The sequence below is a fragment of the Erythrolamprus reginae genome, chromosome 13 (genome assembly GCF_031021105.1).
Source record: "Erythrolamprus reginae isolate rEryReg1 chromosome 13, rEryReg1.hap1, whole genome shotgun sequence".
Lineage (NCBI taxonomy): Eukaryota > Metazoa > Chordata > Lepidosauria > Squamata > Dipsadidae > Erythrolamprus > Erythrolamprus reginae.
Genome location: NC_091962.1, coordinates 7,449,452 through 7,466,686, shown reverse-complemented (window position 1 = coordinate 7,466,686; position 17,235 = coordinate 7,449,452). Strand labels below are relative to the sequence as shown.

Sequence of the window (17,235 nt, the reverse complement as noted above, 5' to 3'; positions counted from 1 at the left end):
ATTTTTTAAAAATGAATCGCAGGTTGTTCTCAACTTATTGGAAGTTTTTGGCACGCAAGCCAAATAAGCTTTGCCATCCCTGGTTGATGCCCATAATTCCAGGCTCGATTATGATAGTTAAAATGAGGATTACCCATACAGTGATACCTTGTCTTACAAATTTAATTGGTTCCGGGACGAGGTTCTTAAGGTGAAAAGTTTGTAAGACGAAACAATGTTTCCCATAGGAATCAATGGAAAAGCGATTAATGCCTGCAAGCCCAAAATTCACCCTTTTTGCCAGCCAAAGCGCCCGTTTTTGCGCTGTTGGGATTCCCCTGAGGCTCCCCTCCATGGGAAACCCCACCTTCAGACCTCTGTGTTTTTGCGATGCTGCGATTTCACTGAGGCCCCCCTTGCTGGGAAACCCCACTTCCGGATTTCCGTTGCCAGCGAAGCGCCCGTTTTTGCGCTGCTGGGATTCCCCTGCAGCATCACAAAAACACAGAAGTCCGGAGGTGGGGTTTCCCATGGAGGGGAGCCTCAGGGGAATCCCAGCAGCGCAAAAATGGGCACTTCGCTGGCAACAGAAGTCTGGAGGTGGGCCATCCCAGTGGCGGCAGTGGGTTTGTAAGGGGAAAATAGTTTGTAAGAAGAGGCAAAAAAATCTTAAACCCCAGGTTTGTATCTCGAAAAGTTTGTATGATGCGTTTGTAAGACGAGGTATCACTGTATTTTAGTCTGTGTTTCCAGGTTATTTGTAAGTGTCATTTTGTTCTTTTTCTGCAGGGAGATGGATGATCAGATCCAGGCCAACCTTCCTGATGAGGTAGACGCTTCGGGAGACAATTTTTTTCTCTACATTTGAGGGAATTTGGAACCAGGAAATGAAATTTCTCTTCTCCATTGAGAGGAGAAATACACGTCTTCCTTCCTAGGGAGACATACGAGGGTCGCCCATAAAGTAATGCACCACATTTTTTTTCTCAGCCTACATTAATGGTCCGAAAGCGAAACTTTGCATATATATTGCTTGAATTGTCAGGAGTGTGTGTGTAAATTTTGCATTTCTTCAGACGGATAGCATAGCTGCAGCCATGTTTCAAAATAGCGTCTGTAAGTGATGTGTACATTACAAGCAGCCTGTCGTCATTGAATTTCTCACTGCGGAGAAAGAAACTGTTGGGAACATTCACAAACGTTTGTGTATAGTTTATGGGGAATCTGCAGTCGACAGAAGTACGGTATGCCCATGTTACACCAACACTCCGCAGTCTGCATTGGTTGCCGATCAGTTTCTGGTCACAATTCAAAGTGTCGGTTATGACCTATAAAGCCCTTCATGGCATCGGACCAGAATATCTCCGGGACCACCTTCTGCCGCACATATCCCAGCGACCACTTAGGTCCCACAGAGTTGGCCTTCTCCGGGTCCCGTCGACGAAACAATGTCATCTGGCGGGACCCAGGGGAAGAGCCTTCTCTGTAGCGGCCCCGACCCTCTGGAATCAACTCCCCCCCCCAGAGATTAGGACTGCCCCCACCCTCCTTGCCTTTCGCAAACTTCTCAAAACCCACCTCTGTCGTCAGGCATGGGGAAATTGATTCCCCTGGGCCGTCCCCGTTTTATGTATGGTCTGTATGAGATGTATGATTGGGGGTTTTTTTATATATTAAGGGTTTTAAATTGTTTTAATGTACAGTGATACCTTGTCTTACAAACTTAATTGGTTCCAGGACAAGGTTCTTAAGGTGAAAAGTTTGTAAGACAAAACAATGTTTCCCATAGGAATCAATGGAAAAGCGATTAATGCGTGCAAGCCCAAAATTCACCCCTTTTGCCAGCCGAAGTGCCCATTTTTGCACTGCTGGGATTCCCTTGAGGCTCCCCTCCATGGGAAACCCCACCTCCGGACTTCTGTGTTTTTGCGATGCTGCATTGGAGTCCCAGCAGGGGAATCCCAGCATCGCAAAAACGAGTGCTTAGCTGGCAACCGAAGTCCGGAGGTGGGGTTTCCCAGCGAAGGGAGCATCAGTGAAATTGCAGCAGCGCAAAAACCCGGAAGTCTGGAGGGGGGTTCCCATGGAGGGGAACCTCAGGGGAATCCCAGCAGCGCAAAAACGGGTGCTTCGCTGGCAACGGAAGTCTCGAGGCGGGGCATCCTGACAGTGGTGGTGGGTTTGTAAGGTGAAAATAGTTTGTAAGAAGAGGCAAAAAAAATCTTAAACCCCGGGTTTGTATCTCGAAAAGTTTGTATGACGAGGCGTTTGTAAGACAAGGTATCACTGTATTGGATTTGTACTGTTTCTTGTTGTGAGCCGCTCCGAGTCTTATTAGATTTGTATGCCGTCCCTCTCCGGAGATTCGGAGTGGTTAGTGACTGGGCCCAGAGGGTGAGGCCATTATAGTGCAGAAATGGCTTCGTGAGTGGTAATGACAGGGCATATGGGCCCTTGTGTCTCGCTTTAGGGAGACCACAGAATGGGATGGAGATTACGTGGGAAAAATAGGGAGCGAAAAAGAAACATCTTTCTCGTGTGTAAGTTTCATTGTGTTCAATAAATAATTGTTAAAGAAAAAAAAACCCGCTGAAATGGATATGATGACAAGACGGTTAAACGACCAAGAAGAAACAGAATATTATGAGATATGGAATAAAGTGTATACATGGATAAATAAGACGAAATATTAAAATAATGAACAAATAAATAAGAGAATTTATATTAGCAGTGATATGATTTAAGATTTACGTTAGAATTAGCATTGTTGTGATTTAAGATAGATTTCGTTTATGTATGAAAATTTATTATATAAGGTAAAACAAATTTCTTCTTTTCATTTAAAGTAATAAGTTGAATTTAAGTATTTTTTAAATGTATTCTTTTTCTGTATTGAAATTTTACTTCTAGAATAAGCGGGGTAGATAAAACCCCATTTTTATGTTAAATGTATGTTTGTCAGTTTTGTCTATTTTAAGAAAATTAATAAAAATATATTGGGAAAAAAAAGAAAGAAAGGAAAAAATATGTGATGCATCACTTTCTGGGCGACCCTCATGTTTCCAAAACAATCCACGTGAGACCAGATGGAGAATTTTAATCCGGCTTTGTCGGAAGCCAGCTGGGAGACCTGGTCCTTGTTTTCTGACACTTTCTTCTTTCCTCCCCTGTTTCTTTAGAAAATACTTTCGGAAAGTGAGATCGACGAAGGCTTTAAACAGCTTTTTAGGCAGCTGGCAGGAGCGGTAAGTAAGCGAAGACTGGAAAGAGGACAAATTCTAAAAAATTAAAACTGAAAAATTGAGCTGCCGGTAAACGTGGGGAGAAAGAGATCATTTTGCCTCTGTTTGGATTTGCTGGTTGACCTCACTCGAGTAGATGCCAACATGTTGCTCCTAATAAATAACTGGATTCCTTTGGAAACTTGGCTCGAGGCTCATGAGTTAATAAGAGCATCTCTCGGAACCGTGACAGTGTTAATAAAAACAGAAAAATTTTCTGGTTAAAGCAAAAGAGACTCTAATCATCGTCTTCATTTAACGACCCCATAATCCCTTGCATGGTGGAGCTAGCTGAGTGTTTTACTGGCTGGATGCCTTTCCTGTTGCCAATGTGGAGTTTTGTTCAGCAGATAAATTTTCATCCTGCCCAGAAAGAGAAACATCTGCCTCTACCTAGAATCGAACTCGCAAGCCTCCTGATTGTGAGGCCAGAGCTCCACTTCTAGGCCTACTCAAATGCAGGCTTTAAAACACATGATAATTTAATCTAATTTCCTTTCCCACCCAGGATATGGAGATCAGCCCACGAGAACTGCAAACGATCCTCAATAGGATAATTGGAAAACGTAAGTGCCAAAATAGCGTTTACTACTCTGTAGCCATTTGTTTTTTTAAAATAAAACAGCGTTTTTATTTATATTTTTAAATAAAATAGGACCTGTCTTTATTTGCTTGATTTATAACACAAACTGAAAAGACGGGGGGGGGGGGAGAGGAGCAGGGGCCAAAGATGAGCTGTAAATCACGTGCGGTAGAGTTGACCTCACTCGAGTAGACGCCAACACGTTGCTCCTAATAAATAACTGGATTCCTTTGGAAACTTGGCTCGAGGCTCATGAGTTAATTAGAGCATCTGTTGGAACCATTAATAAAAACAGAAAAATATATCTGTTTTGCTGCAAATCCTGTACCTTTGGGGAAGTAGCGAAGGCTGCTCCCAGCCCAAACCCACCTCACAGGGTTGTTGGGGGTAAAATAGGCGGCAGGAATATTGGGTTGACCTATATACAGGTAGTTCTTGACTTTACGACCACAGTGGAACCTGTTGGAGTAATGTTTTGCAGAAGCTAGCCCACCCAGATAGCCACAGCAGCTAACCAGCTTGCCTCAGACCAGGATATCAGAAGCCTTTTTGAAGAAAATTGAAGACAAGTACTGCAGAGTTTCTTAGGCAGATATTTACCTCTTTAGTAGCAAACATATACTAACTATTTACACTGTAGCTCTCCAGTAGTCAATATACAAAATACTCACAATTCTCTAACTGCTATTCTCTGATAAAATGCTGAGGGAGTCATAAGTATATAAAATGATTCCAATCCACCTTTTTCCAGTTCTATTGTAACTTTGATTGATCACTAAACAAACTGTTGTAAGTAAGGACTATCCAGATAGATAGGTAGGTAGGTAGGTAGGTAGATTAGGTAGGTAGGTAGACAGACAGACAGACAGACAGATGAAAATAGGATAGATAGATAGATAGATAGATAGATAGATAGATAGATAGATAGATAGATAGATCGATAGACGAAAATAGAATGATGGATGAATGATAGATAGATAGATAATAGATAGATAGATAGATTAAAATTGGATGAATGGATAGATAGTAGATAGATAGATAGACAGACAGACAGACAGACAGACAGAAAGACAGATGAAAATAGGATGGATGGATGGATGGATGGATGAATAGATAGATAGATAGATAGATAGATAGATAGATAGATAGATAGATTAAAATTGGATGAATGGATAGATAGAAGATAGATAGATGATAGATAGATAGATAGATAGATAGATAGATAGATAGACAGACAGACAGACAGACAGACAGACAGACAGACAGACAGACAGATGAAAATAGGATGGATGGATAGACAGACAGACAGACAGATGAAAATAGGATGGATGGATAGAAAGATAGATAGATGATAGATAGATAGATAGATAGATAGATAGATAGATAGATAGATTACATAGATAGATAGATGATAGATAGATAGATGATAGATAGATAGATAGATAGATAGATAGATAGATAGATAGATAGATAGATAGAGCCATTGCGATCTCCGGAATGTTTAAAATTTATTAAAAAACTACTAAAATTAACTAAGCTTTCATTAGTCCTCTACTAACGTAGTCAGAGTGTTAAAATCCCCATTGAAGACAGTTATAGATATAGATCTTTATATTTATGATAGAGATAGAGATGTGGAAGGATAAAATCATCTTCTTTTCTTCCTTCGTTGTAAATTGTAGACAAAGACCTGCGCACAAAAGGATTCAGCTTGGAGTCCTGCCGAAGTATGGTGAACCTTATGGACGTATCCTATTTTTCACCGCGTGAGAAGGGCAGGCCCCTTCGTTATTTCAGGGTTCGTAAGTGAACAGTTGGGAAAGGAGGAGGGAATTATCTCAAGTGTGTTTCCTTAACTGACCCCTTCCTCTATCAGAAAGACGGGAATGGAAAACTCGGCCTGGTGGAGTTTAATGTCCTTTGGACTAAGATTAAAGACTATCTGGTATGTTCCCGTCCACTCCGCTGATTTAACAAACTGGTTACTCAAACTGCTACTACAGTACGTGATAGTGGAGTACAGTGTTCCCTCGATTTTCGCGGGTTCGAACTTCACGAAAAGTCTATACCATGGTTTTTCAAAGATATTAATTAAAAAATACTTTGCGGTTTTCCCCCCCCCCATACCACGGTTTTTCTGCCCGATGACGTCATATGTCATCACCAAACTTTCATCCACTTTTAATTAATATTTTTTTAAATAAACTTTAACAAAGAAACATGGTGAGTAATAATCTAAATGGTTGCTAAGGGAATGGGAAATTGCAATTTAGGGGTTTAAAGTGTTAAGGGAAGGCTTCATAGCCAAAAATAGTGTATTCACTTCCGCATCTCTACTTCGCGGAAATTCAACTTTCGCGGCGGTCTCGGAATGCATCCCCCGCGAAAATCGAGGAAACACTGTATATTTTTATGCCTTTTGTAAACTCCTTAAAAACCCACCTCTGCCGTCAGGCATGGGGAAACTGAAATAACTTCCCCAGTCCTATATTGTTTATGTTGTGTGCATGTTTTTAAATTATGGGTTTTTAGTTTAATTATTAGATTTGTATTACATATTGTTTTGCTACTATTGTTGTGAGCCGCCCCGTGTCTACGGAGAGGGGCGGCATACAAATTTAATTAATAATAATAATAACAACAACAACAACATAAGAAATGTTCATCATGGATTTTAAAGGCAATGATGCGTAAGAGTTTATGTATCAGTTTTACTAATATATTTGTCATGTGATAAACCTGTGAGTTAATTAGATTTATCTAAGTGACCTCAGAATATTATTATTATTATTATTATTATTATTCATGAGATTTGTATGCTGCCCCTCTCCATAGACTCGGGGTGGCTTACAGCAATGATAAAAACAATGTATAACAAATCTAATACTGTATTTAAAAACTCTAAAAAAAACCCCCTTATTTAAAAAGCAAAACATACGCACAAACATACCATGCATAAACTATAGAGGCCTGGGGAGATGTCTCAATTCCCCCATGCCTGACGACAGAAGTGGGTTTTAAGGAGTTTGCAAAAGGCAAGGAGGGTGGGGGCAATTCTAATCTCTGGGGGGAGTTGGTTCCAGAGGGTCGGGGCCGCCACAGAGAAGGCTCTTCCCCTGGGTCCCGCCAGACGACATTGTTTAGTCGACGGGACCCAGAGAAAGCCAACTCCGTGGGACCTAACTGGATGCTGGGATTTGTGTGGCAGAAATATATATTACAAATATATTTGTAAAGATCTTGTAAAAGAATAACATGAAAATGAAATGATGAATATATGAAAATGTCTGTATGGTAATAAAAATATACTGCTCAAAAAAATAAGCTCAAAAAAATAATAATAAAGGAAACACTTAAACAATGCAATACAACTCCAAGTAAATCAAACTTCTGTGAAATCAAACTGTCCACTTAGGAAGCAACATTGATTGACAGTCAATTTCCCATGTTGTCAGCACATTCAACTTTGTACAGAACAAAGTATTCAGTGAGAATATTTCATTCATTCAGATCTAGGATGCGATCTTTGAGTGTTCCCTTTATTTTTTTGAGCACTGTATAAAACTTTCATTTTTTTAAAAAAAGGACCACAATTGAGCCCCAGATTTATGGTACTAAGCAAGGACAGTTGTGAGGCGAGTTTTGCTCTACTTTACAACCTCTCTTGACCCAGTTGCTAAGTGAATCACCGCAGCTGCTAAGGGAGTAAAACAGTTGCCAAGCCAATTTTCACCATAAGGATGGTGCAATGGCCGTAAGGGTGTAAAACAATTTTTCAGTTCCCAAGTCAGACAGAGCTGTTAAGTAAATATGGAGTAGGAACAACAGAGTTGGAAGGGGTTCTGTCGGGCTCTCTGGTAGAATCCTCCCCAAAATTCACAGGTACAAATTTCAGACACACACACGTTTGAAAATTCAAAACAATGTTCTTTATAATGAAAATTCACTTAACCGAAGCCCTCTTTTGGTATAGCAAAGAGCACTCGTCTCCAAACAAACTGGTAATTTGTACAAGTCCCTGATCAGTTCTGTGATACTTAGCTTGCAGCTGTGAGGCAATTCACAGTCCTTCTTCTTTCACAAAGTGAAACAAACTTTGCTCTGGTTTAGTTTCAAAGCGGGGAAAAATCAGCACACAAAAGGTCAAAGTCAGTAAAGCAGTCACGAAGCACAACGATCAGATAACCCTCCACAATGGCCAAACCCACAGGCTGCTCTTTATAGCAGCCTCACTAATGACCACAGCCCCACCCAACCACAGGTGGCCTCATTTTCTTTGATAATAATCTCTCAGTTGTTGCTGCCTATGCATCGCTCTCCCCATGCGTGGCTGTATCATTAACTCTTGTTCTGAATCCAAGGAGGAGCTAGATAATTGATCTCCATCTGAGCTGTCTGCCCCACTCTCCTCCTCCCTGTCACTCATGTCTTCTTGGTCAGAGGAGCCTTCATCATCAGATTCCACCGGGGGCAAAACAGGCCTGCAGCATGTGGATGTCTCCCCCACATCCACAGTCCTTGGGGCAGGAGCTGGCCAGAGCTAACCACAACAGAAAGGGGACCTTGGAGGTCTTCTACTCCACCACCACCCCTGCTCAGGGAGTAAACCCTATAATGTTTCAGACATGTTGACTTGGAAGGTAGGGAAGAAGAGAGCCATGATTGAAGCTATGGAGCTGGTGTAGATTTGAGGTTAGATCGATTTTCTGTATATGTTTATTTATTTTTCTCTGTAATACGCTGCTATGATTGCTGTTGAATTCCTGGAGAATTCCCCCCTTTCTCTCTCATTTGCCTTCCTTTAAAATCTTTTCAGGCCGTCTTCCGGAAGTTTGATCTGGACAAGTCGGGAAGCATGAGTTCCTACGAGATGCGAATGGCTCTGGAATCTGCAGGTGACGTGGGACCGTTTTGGCTTCCTTTCCATTTCTCGGCTGCCTGTCCAGCAGACTAGTCCTCAAGGAGGGCTTAAAAATAAACTCCAGTAATAATTAAAGCCCTGCCAGTTTTGGTGTTGGTGTATTGGGAATGGGTGTTTGGTCGCAGGTTCACCCAATCTCCTCCTATTAATCCTGTGATTCTCCACTTCAGCATCTTTAAGATGAGAGGGCTTCAACTCCCAGAATCCCCAGCCAGCATGCTATGAAATGGGTAGACTTCAATTCCCAAACTTCCCCCAATCTGTATGCTGTAAGATGGGTGGACTTCAACTCCCAGAATCCTCCAGTTGGCATGCTTCAAGATGGTGGACTTCAACTCCCAGAATCCCCCAGCAATCATGCTTTAAGATAGTAGACTTCAACTCCCAGAATCCTCCAGTCAGTATGCTTTAAGAGGGGTGGACTTCAACTCCAGAATCCCCCAGCCAGCCTGCTGGAAATAGATTAGATTAGATTTATTGGATTTATATGCCGCCCCTCTCCCGCAAACTCAGGGCGGCTCACAACAATAATAAAAAACAGTACATAATAACAAATCCAATGCCCACCAATCTAATTACAATTTAAAAATTCATAAATTCATAAAACAGTCCAATATATATAAAAAACAGGCACACGGTCAATCAATCAAATGGCAAAAACAACATGGGCAAGGGGGAGACGGCAGAGATGGGTCTTAAGGAGTTTACGAAAGGCAGGAGGGTGGGGGCAATCCTAATCTCAGGGGGGAGCTGGTTCCAGAGGGTCGGGGCCCCCACAGAGAAGTCTCTTCCCCTGGGTCCCGCCAGACGGCATTGTTGAGTCGACGGGACCGAAGAAGGCCGACTCTGTGGGACCTAACCGGTCGCTGGGATTTGTGCGGCAGGAGGCTCCTCTTAAAGTTGTGAAAATGCTGCCTGAACTTCTGCATCCTGCTGGTGTCCAGCTGAAAACATACCACCCTTTGCACTCTGAACATGTGTTAATTTTAGTCTTCCCCTAAATGGAAAATTTGACCTCGCTTTTTTCGCCCTCCCGGCAGGTTTCAAACTCAACAAGAGACTCTACGAGTTGATCATCACTCGCTACGCGGAGCCCGACCTGGCCCTAGATTTCGACAACTTTGTCTGCTGTTTGGTGCGGATGGAAACCATGTTCCGTGAGTCCTTCCCCTCCTGGGTGTTTGGGGAGGGAGGGGCACGGCTGAATAATCAGATGATCCCAAACTAAGCCAGCTTACTGCCCAGGGAGTCCTCGTTTTACGACCACAAGCGAGCCCCAACATTTCTGGTCCTAAGTGAGACGTTAATTTAAGTGTGAAAAATGATAAGTCACTTTTCTCAGTGCCTGCTGTTAGTACTAAGTACATAACTAGTTAGGTTTGGCAATATATAACACAAACCTCACCTACAAAAGAGATTGACAAAATTGAACGGGTCCAAAGACGGGCTACAAGAATGGTGGAAGGTCTTAAGCATAAAACGTATCAGGAAAGACTTCATGGACTCAATCTGTATAGTCTGGAGGACAGAAGGAAAAGGGGGGGGACATGATCGAACATTTAAATATATTAAAGGGTTAAATAAGGTCCAGGAGGGAAGTGTTTTTAATAGGAAAGTGAACACAAGAACAAGGGGACACAATCTGAAGTTAGTTGGGGGAAAGATCAAAAGCAACATGAGAAAATATTATTTGACTGAAAGAGTAGTAGATCCTTGGAACAAACTTCCAGCAGACGTGGTAGATAAATCCACAGGAACTGAATTTAAACATGCCTGGGATAAATATATATCCATCCTAAGATAAAATACAGAAAATAGTATAAGGGCAGACTAGATGGACCATGAGGTCTTTTTCATAGAAACATAGAAACATAGAAGACTGACGGCAGAAAAAGACCTCTTGGTCCATCTAGTCTGCCCTTTTACTATTTCCTGTATTTTATCTTAGGATGGATATATGTTTATCCCAGGCATGTTTAAATTCAGTTACTGTGGATTTCCCAACCACGTCTGCTGGAAGTTTGTTCCAAGGATCTACTACTCTTTCAGTAAAATAATATTTTCTCATGTTGCCTTTGATCTTTCCCCCAACTAACTTCAGATTGTGTCCCCTTGTTCTTGTGTTCACTTTCCTGTTAAAAACACTTCCCTCCTGAACCCTATTTAACCCTTTAACATATTTAAATGTTTCGATCATGTCCCCCCTTTTCCTTCTGTCCTCCAGACTATACAGATTGAGTTCATTCAGTCTTTCCTGATACGTTTTATACTTAAGACCTTCCACCATTCTTGTAGCCCATCTTTGGACCCGTTCAATTTTGTCAATATCTTTTTGTAGGTGAGGTCTCCAGAACTGAACACAGTACTCCAAATGTGGTCTCACCAGCGCTCTATATAAGGGGATCACAATCTCCCTCTTCCTGCTTGTTATACCCCTAGCTATGCAGCCAAGCATCCTACTTGCCTTTCCTACCGCCCGACCACACTGTTCACCCATTTTGAGACTGTCAGAAATCACTACCCCTAAATCCTTCTCTTCTGAAGTTTTTGCTAACACAGAACTGCCAATGCAATACTCAGATTTAGGATTCCTTTTCCCCAAGTGCATTATTTTACATTTGGAAACATTAAACTGCAGTTTCCATTGCTTTGACCATTTATCTAGTAACGCTAAATCATTTACCATATTACAGACCCCTCCAGGAATATCAACCCTGCCATCAGACTTCTGTTTCTATGTTTCTAAACCAACAATGTATGCTCACATGTATTAGAACAGAGGTCCCCAACCTTTTTTGCACCAGGGACCGGCTTTAAGCCATGGCCCGGGGGGGGGGGGGGGAAGCTAGCTGTCAGCGGCGCCGTAAAAGGGGCGATCAAGAGAGGAATGGGTGAATGAATGGACGGAGGGTGGGAAGGAAGGAAGGAAAGAGGGAAGGGACAGGAACAGAAGAAGGGTGCAAAGGAAGCAAGGAAAGGTGTGAAAGGGGAGAGTAAGAGAGGAAGGAGTGAAAGAAGGGAATGAGGGAGGAAAGAAGGGAGGAAGGAAAAGGAAAGCAAGAAATGGAGGGAGGAAAGGAAGGAAGGAAAGAAAGAAAGAAGGAAGGGGGGAAGGGACAGGAACAGAGGAAGGAAGCAAGGAAACTTATGAAAGGGGAGAGTAAGGGAAGAAGGTAGGAAGGAGAAAGAAAAGAAGAAATAGAGGAAGGGAAGGTAAAAGAGAGAAAGAAAAAGAGCAAGAAAGAAAGCAAGAAAGAGAAAGAAAGAAAGAAAGGCAACTTCAAAGAAAGGCTCACTGAGCATCTCTCACTCTCTCTCTCTTTCTATCCCTCTTTCTTTCTTTCTTTCTCTTCCTTTCTCTCTCTCCTCTTCCTTTATCTCCTCTCTCTCTCCCTCTCTCTTTCTCTCCCCCCTCTCTCCCCTTTCCCTCTCTCTTTCTCTCTCTCCCTCTCTTGCTATCTCTCCCCCCTCTCCCTCTCTCTTTCTCCCTCTCCCTCTCTTTCTCTCTCTCTCCCCCTCTTTCTCTCTCTTCTTCTCACTTTCTCTCTCTTGTTTTCTTTCTGTCTCTTTTGCTTTCTCTCTCTCACTCTTTCTTGTTTTCTTTCTCACGCTCTTTCTCTCTCTTGTTCTCTCTCTTGCTATCTCTTTCTCCCCCCCTTTCTCTCACTCTCTCTTTCTCACTTTCTCTCTATCTTGCTGTCTGTTGCTCTCACTCACTCTCGTTCTCCGTTCTTCCAGTGGTGACGCGCGCACGCCCTGCCCGCCTCACCTTTGCGAGAGCACTTTCGCCCCGGGCTCTCAGCAAGGGGGTTTGCAGGAGAGGTGGGGCCGGCGAAGGTGATATTCAATGTCGGGGGCGCACAGGCGGTTGCACGCGCTCCCTATCTCCCTGCTAGCCCACTCGGAATATTCAAAATAAGAAAAGCCTTCGCCGGCAAAGGCTTTTCTTATTTTGAATACTCCGAGTGGGCTAGCAGGGAGATAGGGAGCGCGTGCAACCGCCCGTGCGCCCCCGACATTGAAGACCTCCGCTGAGGCGGAGGCGCAGCGGCGGGCGGAGAGAGGGAAGGGGGGGGCAGCGGCGTCCCTCCTGGCCTTGGCGGGCCGCCCGACCCTCCCCACCTCCTGCAAACGCGGTGGGCGGCGGGGGGGAGAGCGAGGAGCCGGTTCCGGCGGGCGCGGGGCTTGTCTGGCTGGTGGGGGGAGCGCCGCTGGTGGTGCGGAAAGGCCGAGGGGGCCCTGGCGCCGCGGACCGGCTGAAAACCCCCAACGGCCCGGTGCCGGTCCGCGGACCGGCGGTTGGGGATCCCTGTATTAGAACACTATGGCTTTAGGAGCTAGTATTACAATTTGCCACAAGAGGGAGCCAGAAGCATGATTCTCCCTCTCTCTGCTATTTCTATTATTTCTCTGACTGCTGTAGTAAGAACTGTGTTTAAATGCTGGTTTATGTAAGCTGAACAAGTAAGGCTTATATATGTATTGTATATGTACTGACTGATTTAACTGTCTATGACTAGGACTGTCCTTGACTAAGATATTCACCAAAATAAACAATGTTGTATATAATTTTATGTATTTAATTCAACTTCTATGGCGCCCAATCCCAAAGGACTCAAGGCGGCTTACAATAAACAATATAAATACAATACAATCAAAAAATTAATGCACCTGGATTGTACACTGCTCAAAAAATAAAGGGAACACTTAAACAACAGAATATAACTCCAAGTAAATCAAACTTCTGTGAAATCAAACTGTCCACTTAGGAAGCGACACTGATTGACAGTCAATTTCACACCCTGTTGTGCAAATGGAATTAGTTGTGCAAATGAAATACTCAATGAAAATATTTCATTCATTCAGATCTAGGATGTGTTATTTGAGTGTGCCCTTTAATTTTTTGAGCAGTATATTACTGAATTATTACTTGTATCTCTGGGCTATTAGCTGGATATCTGCTACACCTCTACGTTTCCTCAGTGTACCACTCCGAGATAACTCTGCACACTCCTTAACATTGGTTATGGGCCCAGTGTGAGGTTCTTGTGAGTCACAAAATGTACCATTGTAAATCAAGGATCTCTCGTATTCTCAGTAGCCACCAGGTTTTCTGTTCTATTATTATTTATTTATTCATTAGATTTGTATGCCGCCCCTCTCCGTAGACTCGGGGCGGCTCACAACACAATAAAACAGTTCATGACAAATCTAATAATTATAATTTAAAATATTTTTTAAAAAACCCATTACTAAGCAAACATACATACAAACATACCATACATAAATTGTATATGCCCGGGGGAGATGTCTCAGTTCCCCCATGCCTGACGACAAAGGTGGGTTATAAGAAGCTTACGAAAGGCAAGGAGAGTAGTGGCAGTTCTAATCTCTGGGGGGAGCTGGTTCCAGAGAGTCGGGGCCGCCACAGAGAAGGCTCTTCCTCTGGGGCCCGCCAACCGACATTGTTTAGTTGACGGGACCCAGAGAAGGCCCACTCTGTGGGACCTAATCGGTCGCTGGGATTCGTGCAGCAGAAGGCGGTCTCGGAAATATTCTGGTCCGATGCCATGAAGGGCTTTATAGGTCATAACCAACACTTTGAATTGTGACCGGAAATTGTTCGGCAACCAGTGCAGACTGCGGAGTGTTGGTGTAACATGGGCATGCCTTGGGAAGCCCATGATTGCTCTTGCAGCTGCAGTCTGCACGATCTGAAGTTTCCGAACACTTTTCAAAGGTAGCCCCATGTAGAGCATTACAGTAGTCGAGCCTCGAGGTGATGAGGGCATGAGTGACTGTGAGCAGTGAGTCCCGGTCCAGATAGGGCCGCAACTGGTGCACCAGGCGAACCTGGGCAAACGCCCCCCTCGCCACAGCTGAAATATGGTTCTCTAATGTGAGCTGTGGATCGAGGAGGACGCCCAAGTTGCGGACCCTCTCCGAGGGGGTCAATAATTCCCCCCCCCCCAGGGTGATGGACGGACAGATGGGATTGTCCTTGGGAGGCAGAACCCACAGCCAGTCCATCTTATCAGGGTTGAGTTTGAGTCTATTAATTACAAGGGCTGGATTAGAAGACCTTCAAGGCCCCTTACACCCCTATGATGTTGTCTTTTAATGACTTATGAATGTATTGCTTGATTAATCCTTACCTCTCTATCTCCTTTCTAGGGTTTTTCCAAGCTCTGGATACAGATAAAGACGGGATCGTGACGTTCGACTTGATTAAGGTAACGAAATCGGGGCATCCAGAAGGGTTAGGCTGCACTTTTTCCTGCTGGTTGGGGAATTCTGGGAGTTGAAATCCATTTAATCTTAAAGCATGCTGTCTAGGAAACACTCACAGAAGCAAATAACTCTGTTGAGTGGCACTGGAGAATAGATTCGACAGTGTGCAGCAAACTTTTCCTCTTTGTCCTTTTTTTATCATTCGTTTTCCTCTGCCCCACCCAGCCCTTTTCCTCTTGTGCTGTGTCTTTCCACTCCTAATCCCTTTTGGGTAGTTTTAACCTCTTTGATGAGCCTTTTGGGCCAAAGTTTCTGTTTTGTTAAATATACAGTGTTCCCTCGATTTCCACGGGGGATGCGTTCCGAGACCGCCCACGAAAGTCGAATTTCCGCGAAGTAGAGATGCAGAAGTAAATACACCATTTTTGGCTATGGACAGTATCACAAGCCTTCCCTTAACACTTTAAACCCCTAAATTACCATTTCCCATTCCCTTAACAATCATTTACTCACCATTATTACTGGTACTCACCATTGAATAAGACACTTAGTGATCCTGATATTTATAAACATAATTATTTATTAACAATAATTATTTTTTTTGTTATTTATTTGCAAAAATTATTAGTTTGGCGATGACATATGACGTCATTGGGTGGGGAAAACCGTGGTATAGGGGGGGAAAGCCGCAAAGTGTTTTTTAATTAATATTTTTTGAAAAACCGTGGTATAGGCTATTCGCGAAGTTCGAACCCGCGAAAATCGAGGGAACACTGTACTGCTCAAAAAAAACAAAACAGAGGGAACACTCAAATAAACACATCCTGGATCTGAATGACTGAAATATTCTCATTGAATACTTTGTTCTGTACAATGTTGAATGTGAAATTGATTGTCAATCAGTGTTGCTTCTTAAGTGGACAGTGTGAATTCAAAGAAGTTTGATTTACTTGGAGTTATGTTGTGTTGTTTAAGTGCTCCCTTTATTTTATTTTTTTTGAGCAGTGTAGTTGACATCATCGGCAAAGATGGGGCGAGTACAAGTGCACTACAGTGCCTTCTGTCCCCTGTCCTATTGCTCTCCTATATCTCCTATACCTTTCTTCCATTCCTATATCTCTTCTATTCTTTCATTGATATGTTCTATTATTATATCTTCTTTTCTATTATCTCTTAAATATATTTTACTATGAGTATCTCCTCTATAACCTTCATCATGTATTTTACTATGTGTATATATGTATATATGGACTATGCTTAGGTCGTGCTTAAGGTGACATAGTTCTCCAATGCACTTGCAAGGAGAGTCCAACGTGGGTAATTCTCCAGTCTCATTGGAGGGACTGAGTTTTAATTTAAACATTATGCAGGTACCGCCCCCTAGCCTACCAGTCATCAAAACTCAGTCGCAGTAATGGGACATTTTTTGAGTTTCTCCTCATAAGTATTAGTAGTTATATATGAATAAATACTGTGTGTTTGTTTTTTTCTGAGTACTAATGCTTTTCTTTATTCCTTTACTTGTTTGCAGGTTTTTTCGTGTATGGATTGGCTTCTCCTTTACAGCAACGGATCAGGCCCTCCGAGGGCTCTGTCCGTTTGACTGTGGCGCCCTGCCCCCCCCCCCCTTTTTGGTTCCATGGCATTAGCGCTCACGAGGACCGGAGCGCAGCCGTGGGGGGGGGGCATTAAACTAATAGGGCGACCAGGCTCCCGGCCTCCGAGGTCGCGCCTGGGGATAGGAGACGGTTGCCGCCGGAAAGGGCCTGCCCCGCCCGGCGAATAATACCTCAGCCGAAGATCCGGCGACCAAAAGGAAGGCTGCGCTTTAAACGCAGAGCAAGCCCCATGGAAGGAAGAGTTGGTTATTGGGGCCCTGCATAACCGCAGAAAGCAGCCTTCGGGTAAAACGGCGGGAGCGGCTCTTGAGTTTCCCGCCGGTTGCCATGGCAACGGCGCGGCGGCCATTTTTGTTTGGCCGGTAGCTGTCAATCAAGAGGGGTGAGAGGAGCGAGGAACGCTCCGAGACAACCCGCCCCCCCCCCGTTTACCCAGCAACACGCAGCCGCATTGAGGTCACAGCCTCATTGCTTTGTTAGCTGCGTTGCGATCGGCATTATTACCATTGTCTAACCGTGAGTGATTCATTATGACCGATAATTCGGCCCATCTGAGGGAGGAAGGGGCCATTTCCATCAGGCCCACTACCCCCAAGGACAAGCCTTCCTCCGAAAAGGCCA

General features: G+C 43.6%; 1 protein-coding gene across 1 annotated transcript in view; it reads left to right on the top strand.

Annotated features, from left to right (window-relative positions):
• The window catches only part of CAPN1 (calpain 1), a 60,541-nt gene that overhangs the window by 33,119 nt on the left and 10,187 nt on the right, over window positions 1-17,235 (top strand). The window contains exons 14-21 of the mRNA XM_070766617.1: window positions 769-808; window positions 3,159-3,224; window positions 3,769-3,826; window positions 5,526-5,590; window positions 5,720-5,788; window positions 8,660-8,738; window positions 9,805-9,921; window positions 14,939-14,997. Of these exons, the coding sequence (XP_070622718.1) occupies window positions 769-808; window positions 3,159-3,224; window positions 3,769-3,826; window positions 5,526-5,590; window positions 5,720-5,788; window positions 8,660-8,738; window positions 9,805-9,921; window positions 14,939-14,997 (553 nt within the window). The remainder of the gene's footprint in view (window positions 1-768; window positions 809-3,158; window positions 3,225-3,768; window positions 3,827-5,525; window positions 5,591-5,719; window positions 5,789-8,659; window positions 8,739-9,804; window positions 9,922-14,938; window positions 14,998-17,235) is intronic.